Genomic DNA, 6,704 nt, shown 5'->3' on the forward strand with positions numbered 1-6,704 from the left:
ACGTGGATGGGACTCCAGTCCGGGAGTGTGCAAAATGCTTCCATACACTAGTGTGACCAGGGACAGCTGCTGGTGAGCCTAGTGCCTGCCTAGTGGGCAAGACTGGGGCCAGTACAGCCGCACTAGAGGAGATGCTCAGGCTGGGTGCTGGTTCCCCTGTGAACAGTGACCCAATATGCTGCTGCTTTTGTTGTTGCGATTCCTGGCCTGGTTGCTGGCCATGGCCCTGCTGGTCTTGCTCATTGTCGCTAGAGACCTGCAGCTTCACGAATATCCACAGATATAAATTTTGTATCCACACAGGGCTCTACCAGCTAGCATCCGGGTGCCCCAGGCTCCCTGCTTCCAGCCAGGCTAATGCCTGCTCGGCTCCATGCAGGGAGCCCGGCTGCTGCCCAGAGGCTCCTGGCTCCCCACGGGGAGCCTGACTGTTCCCCAGGCTTTTTGCTCCCTGCTGCAGTCGGGCTCCCAGCAGGGATTCAGGAGCCTCAGTGCAGTCACCGGGTTCCCTGCAGGGAGCTCAGGGCACAGCCTGGCTGGGAGCGGGGAGCCCCTGGACTCCAGGTGTGGCGCTTTTAGACGGGAGCCCGGCTACGCCAGGGAGCTAAGAGGATGGCACATGGGATCCTGGTGGGGAGCTGTGTATGGAGCTGAGAGCCTGGGCTCTCAGCCCCCACTCTGCCCCTCTTAAGACATCCTCTGGTGAGGATGCATACTGGTGACAGAAAGAGGGTAGTATGGATATGAACAACCGCAGTAATTACTGCGGTGGTTGTAAGTAGACATGCCCTTAGAAATGGATAAATGGTTTGAAACAGGAGAAGCCCTTCCATCAGCATAGGTAATGTCTTCACTGAAGCACTACAGTAGGGCAGCTGCAGAATTTTAAGTACGGACAAGTCCTGTGTATAGAACTTACAGCTCATATTGGGTCCATGCCCTGCTTCTTAACAGTCTGCCCTGAGGCTGGTACTCATGCTCTTGATCCACTGCAGAACAGCTTGACACACACAATACATACACACCACACATCCCTCAAAACATCAGTGATATGGTGGAAGATTTTCAAGCTCATTATATTTGATGTGCACCCAAGCACAACCATATGGAAGTTTACTTACCCAGAGCAAAACCACACTTTCTCTTTCACTGACCTCTGAAAGCCTACTTTACTAAGTTGATGACCTACAAATGGGACTGAAGAATGGAGGCAGAAATCCATGGTTCTGCCTCAGTATTTTAATAGATGCCGAAAGTAGACACCCTAAGTATTAGTTTGTCCAAAAGCACTAATGCCAGCCATTTGCACTACTCTTGCCTTGTCTTTACCCTTCTCATGAAATGCCACCATTGCTACAGAAACTCTTTAGAAGTTAATTTAGTCCCAGTGAAAGGTGCCACATTCAAAGTTCTGGAGACAAGAGACATTTGTGTAGTGTCAGAACAGATTCAGCAACAGGCTGTAGTAGAGCAAGCTTCCCCAGCAATGTCATGCCAATGTCTCTCGATCCAGGGAATTCAGCATCAGCATCCATTACATTCTTGTCCTCGCTGTAGCAACTGACAATAAAGGTGTGAAGTGTGATGGCAGTTGTGATTTGGTGGATGTGTCTTCTCCAGGAACTAGACTGAGACCGGCTTACAATCAATTGGATGTAATAACTTCTGGACATGGCAGAGTTGAGACAGTGGATTTTTTTGAGGGAACAGAAAGAGACAAGAAAAGCTATGCATCTTTCCCACTTCAGCCCCTCAATGTCACTCCTTTAAATAGCTTTCAGGTTACACATGGTGCTCCTTTCAGCTTAGTTTAGGGTGACCAGATAGCAAGTGTGAAAAAATCAGGATGGGGGAGTATGGGGGTAGAGTCCTATATAAGACAAAGCCCCTAATATCTGGACAATCCCGATAATATTGGGACAGCTGGACAATCTCGCTTAGTTTCACGCAGTAGCAGAACATCAAGATCTGCCTCCCTATGCCCTGCAGGAGAAAGCTCTCTAAGCGTTACTCTTATTCATAATTTTTCTGACACACAATAGTTTCCCTGCCTCATCTCTCAGCTCAGATATGTTTTCAGCCCAGGGAAGTTAGAGACAAATTGGTCTGCGTTTTTGTAATGTTACCTACCAGATGGAGAAACATGCTGTGTTATGTCTTAGCTCTTTGAAGTTCTGAAATAAATTGATAGTTACAAAGTTGCCTAGAGGTTTGTTTTACTGGAACTTCATTTTTCTGCTACAGCCTTGGGTTTAACATGTTTTCTTTGTGATCTTCCAACCACTGAAACTGAAAAAATTGTGTTATCGTGAAACTAGGTTAGTTTGCAGACGATTTTTATGGAAATCAATTGCAAATGAATTGTGAGGCTTTTGCTTTAGGGGAATAATGGAGGAAAATTTGCTGAATTTGTTAATGGCCATAAGTTTAGTCATCTGTGTCAGCATAACTGTCATCTGCATTATTGACTTCATTGGTCAGAGTGGGATGTATTTACCCTAATTGTCTTTAGTAATTAGTGCCTCATAGGGCATTGAGGGGTAAGTTTTCAAGGGGAACTTTGCTTGAGCATGCACAGAACTGTGTGCATGTGCACTTGGTAGGTGCAAAGACCTGTATGTACATTTTCAATGGTCCAACATCTACAGTCATATCAGTGTTGAAATTTACAAGCGCAAACTCATTGGCCCCAAGGTAGTGTTAGAACTATCATAAAGGAGGGTTTACACCCAAATGCAGAACAGATTTCTGCTTTGAGAGCTGACTATAGAGCAGCTCAAGCAACCTGCAGTCTCCAGCTTTGCATTTGTTTAGTTTCTACTGAAGTAGAGAGAGGTGCCCATCCCATCACAGGAAAAGTGTGGCAAAGCAGAAGCATCATCCTTGCTAAGATACTGATAGACCAAACCTGAGTGTTTTCAGAGACCATTCTAACCTGGCATACACCCCAAGCCAGCCCTGCTGAAGTCACTGACAATCTTAAGCAGGTGCATGTTGTAGCTTACAACTGACGAGTCATTTCTATTTCAAGCAGATGCTGTGAGAAACTTAACAAAATGAACTGCACATTGTCCCCAATCTTTAAAACTAAGCCCTGGTCTACACTAGGACTTTAGGTCGAATTTAGCAGCATTAAGTCGATGTAAACCTGCACCCGTCCACACGATGAAGCCCTTTATTTCGACTTAAAGGGCTCTTAAAATCAATTTCCTTACTCCACCCCTGACAAGTGGATTAGCGCTTAAATCAGCCTTGCCGGCTCGAATTTGGGGTACTGTGGACACAATTCGACGGTATTGGCCTCCGGGAGCTATCCCAGAGTGCTCCATTGTGGCCGCTCTGGACAGCACTCTCAACTCAGATGCACTGTCCAGGTAGACAGGAAAAGAACCGCGAACTTTTGAATCTCATTTCCTGTTTGGCCAGCGTGACAAGCTGCAGGTGACCATGCAGAGCTCATCAGCACAGGTGACCATGATGGAGTCCCAGAATCGCAAAAGAGCTCCAGCATGGACCGAACGGGAGGTACGGGATCTGATCGCTGTTTGGGGAGAGGAATCTGTGCTATCAGAACTCCGTTCCAGTTTTCGAAATGCCAAAACCTTTGTCAAAATCTCCCAGGGCATGAAGGACAGAGGCCATAACAGGGACCCAAAGCAGTGCCACGTGAAACTGAAGGAGCTGAGGCAAGCCTACCAGAAAACCAGAGAGGCGAACGGCCACTCCGGGTCAGAGCCCCAAACATGCCGCTTCTATGATGAGCTGCATGCCATTTTAGGGGGTTCAGCCACCACTACCCCAGCCGTGTTGTTTGACTCCTTCAATGGAGATGGAGGCAATATGGAAGCAGGTTTTGGGGACGAAGAAGATGATGATGAGGTTGTAGATAGCTCACAGCAAGCAAGCGGAGAAACCGGTTTTCCCGACAGCCAGGAACTGTTTCTCACCCTGGACCTGGAGCCAGTACCCCCCGAACCCACCCGAGGCTGCCTCCTGGACCCAGCAGGCGGAGAAGGGACCTCTGGTGAGTGTACCTTTTAAAATACTATACATGGTTTAAAAGCAAGCATGTGAAAGGATTACTTTGCCCTGGCATTCGTGGTTCTCCTGGATGTACTCCCAAAGCCTTTGCAAAAGGTTTCTGGGGAGGGCAGCCTTATTGCGTCCTTCATGGTAGGACACTTTACCACTCCAGGCCAGTAACACGTACTCGGGAATCATTGTAGAACAAAGCATTGCAGTGTGTATTTGCTGGCATTCAAACAACATCCGTTCTTTATCTCTCTGTGTTATCCTCAGGAGAGTGAGATATAATTCATGGTCACCTGGTTGAAATAGAGTGCTTTTCTTCAGGGGACACTCAGAAGAACCCGTTCCTGCTGGGCTGTTTGCCTGTGGCTAAACTGAAATGTTCCCCGCTGTTAGCCACGGGGAGGGGGGAGGGTTGAGGGGGTAGCCACGCGGTGGGGGGAGGCAAAATGCGACCTTGTAACGAAAGCACATGTGCTATGTATGTAATGTTAACAGCAAGCTTTACCCTGAAAGAGTGTAGCCACTTTTATAAAATGTGTCTTTTTAAATACCGCTGTCCCTTTTTTTTTCTCCACCAGCTGCATGTGTTTCAATGATCACAGGATCTTCTCCTTCCCAGAGACTAGTGAAGCTTAGAAAGAAAAAAGAACGCACTCGCGATGAAATGTTCTCCGAGCTCATGCTGTCCTCCCACACTGACAGAGCACAGATGAATGCGTGGAGGCAAATAATGTCAGAGTGCAGGAAAGCACAAAATGACCGGGAGGAGAGGTGGCAGGCTGAAGAGAGGGCTGAAGCTCAATGTGGCGGCAGCATGATGAGAGGAGGCAGGATTCAATGCTGAGGCTGCTGGAGGACCAAACCAGTATGCTCCAGTGTATGGTTGAGCTGCAGGAAAGGCAGCTGGAGCACAGACCGCCACTGCAGCCCCTCTGTAACCAACCGCCCTCCTCCCCAAGTTCCATAGCCTCCACACCCAGGCGCCCAAGAACGCGGTGGGGGGGCCTCCGGCCAACCAGCCACTCCACCACAGAGGATTGCCCAAAAAAAAGAAGGCTGTCATTCAATAAATTTTAAAGTTGTAAACTTTTAAAGTGCTGTGCTTAAAGTGCTGTGTGGCATTTTACTTCCCTCCTCCACCATCCCTCCTGGGCTACCTTGGTAGTCATCCCCCTATTTGTGTGATGAATGAATAAAGAATGCATGAATGTGAAGCAACAATGACTTTATTGCCTCTGCAAGCGGTGATTGAAGGGAGGAGGGGCGGGTGGTTAGCTTACAGGGAAGTAGAGTGAACCAAGGGGCGGGGGGTTTCATCAAGGAGAAACAAACAGAATTTTCACACCGTAGCCTGGCCAGTCATGAAACTGGTTTTCAAAGCTTCTCTGATGCGTACCGCGCCCTCCTGTGCTCTTCTAACCGCCCTGGTGTCTGGCTGCGCGTAACCAGCAGCCAGGCGATTTGCCTCAACCTCCCACCCTGCCATAAACGTCTCCCCCTTACTCTCACAGATATTGTGGAGCACACAGCAAGCAGTAATAACAGTGGGAATATTGGTTTCGCTGAGGTCTAAGTGAGTCAGTAAACTGCGCCAGCGCGCCTTTAAACGTCCAAATGCACATTCTACCACCATTCTGCACTTGCTCAGCCTGTAGTTGAACAGCTCCTGACTACTGTCCAGGCTGCCTGTGTACGGCTTCATGAGCCATGGCATTAAGGGGTAGGCTGGGTCCCCAAGGATACATATAGGCATTTCAACATCCCCAACAGTTATTTTCTGGTCTGGGAATAAAGTCCCTTCCTGCAGCTTTTGAAACAGACCAGAGTTCCTGAAGATGCGAGCGTCATGTACCTTTCCCGGCCATCCCACGTTGATGTTGGTGAAATGTCCCTTGTGATCCACCAGAGCTTGCAGCACTATCGAAAAGTACCCCTTGCGGTTTATGTACTCGGCGGCTTGGTGCTCCGGTGCCAAGATAGGGATATGGGTTCCGTCTATGGCCCCACCACAGTTAGGGAATCCCATTGCAGCAAAGCCATCCACTATGACCTGCACATTTCCCAGGGTCACTACCTCTGATATCAGCAGATCTTTGATTGCGTGGGGTACTTGCATCACAGCAGCCCCAACAGTAGATTTGCCCACTCCAAATTGATTCCCAACTGACCGGTAGCTGTCTGGCGTTGCAAGCTTCCACAGGGCTAACGCCACTCGCTTCTCAACTGTGAGGGCTGCTCTCATCTTGGTATTCATGCGCCTCAGGGCAGGGGAAAGCAAGTCACAAAGTTCCATGAAAGTGCCTTTACGCATGCAAAAGTTTTGCAGCCACTGGGAATCGTCCCAGACCTGCAACACTATGCAGTCTGTGCTTGTTTCCCGAGCCCAGAATCGGCGTTCCACAGCATGAACCTGCCCCATTAGCACCATGATGCATACATTGGCAGGGCCCATGCTTTCGGAGAAATCTGTGTCTATGTCCTGATCACTCACGTGACCGCGCTGACGTCGCCTCCTCGCCCGGTATTGCTTTGCCCGGTTCTGGTGCTGCATATACTGCTGGATAATGCGTGTGGTGTTTAATGTGCTCCTACTTGCCAAAGTGAGCTGAGCGGCCTCCATGCTTGCCTTGGTATGGCGTCCGCACAGAAAAAAGGCGCGGAACAATTGTCTG

General features: G+C 49.0%; 1 protein-coding gene across 2 annotated transcripts in view; it reads left to right on the forward strand.

Moving 5' to 3' along the window:
- LOC142069046 (uncharacterized) overlaps positions 1-5,509 on the forward strand; it is a 44,655-nt gene extending 39,146 nt beyond the window's left edge. The window contains exons 4-5 of one of the 2 annotated variants that reach the window (XM_075119335.1): positions 3,622-4,024; positions 4,611-5,509. In XM_075119335.1, coding sequence (XP_074975436.1) covers positions 3,625-4,024; positions 4,611-4,876 — 666 coding nt within the window. In that variant the 5' untranslated portion in view covers positions 3,622-3,624 and the 3' untranslated portion in view covers positions 4,877-5,509. Of the gene's footprint in view, positions 1-1,590; positions 4,025-4,610 lie in introns of those variants that run through there. The other variant, XM_075119334.1, reaches the window with a different exon arrangement.
- Positions 5,510-6,704: the final 1,195 nt, after the last annotated feature.

This window comes from Caretta caretta, chromosome 14 (assembly GCF_965140235.1).
Source record: "Caretta caretta isolate rCarCar2 chromosome 14, rCarCar1.hap1, whole genome shotgun sequence".
In the NCBI taxonomy this organism is placed as follows: Eukaryota; Metazoa; Chordata; order Testudines; family Cheloniidae; genus Caretta; species Caretta caretta.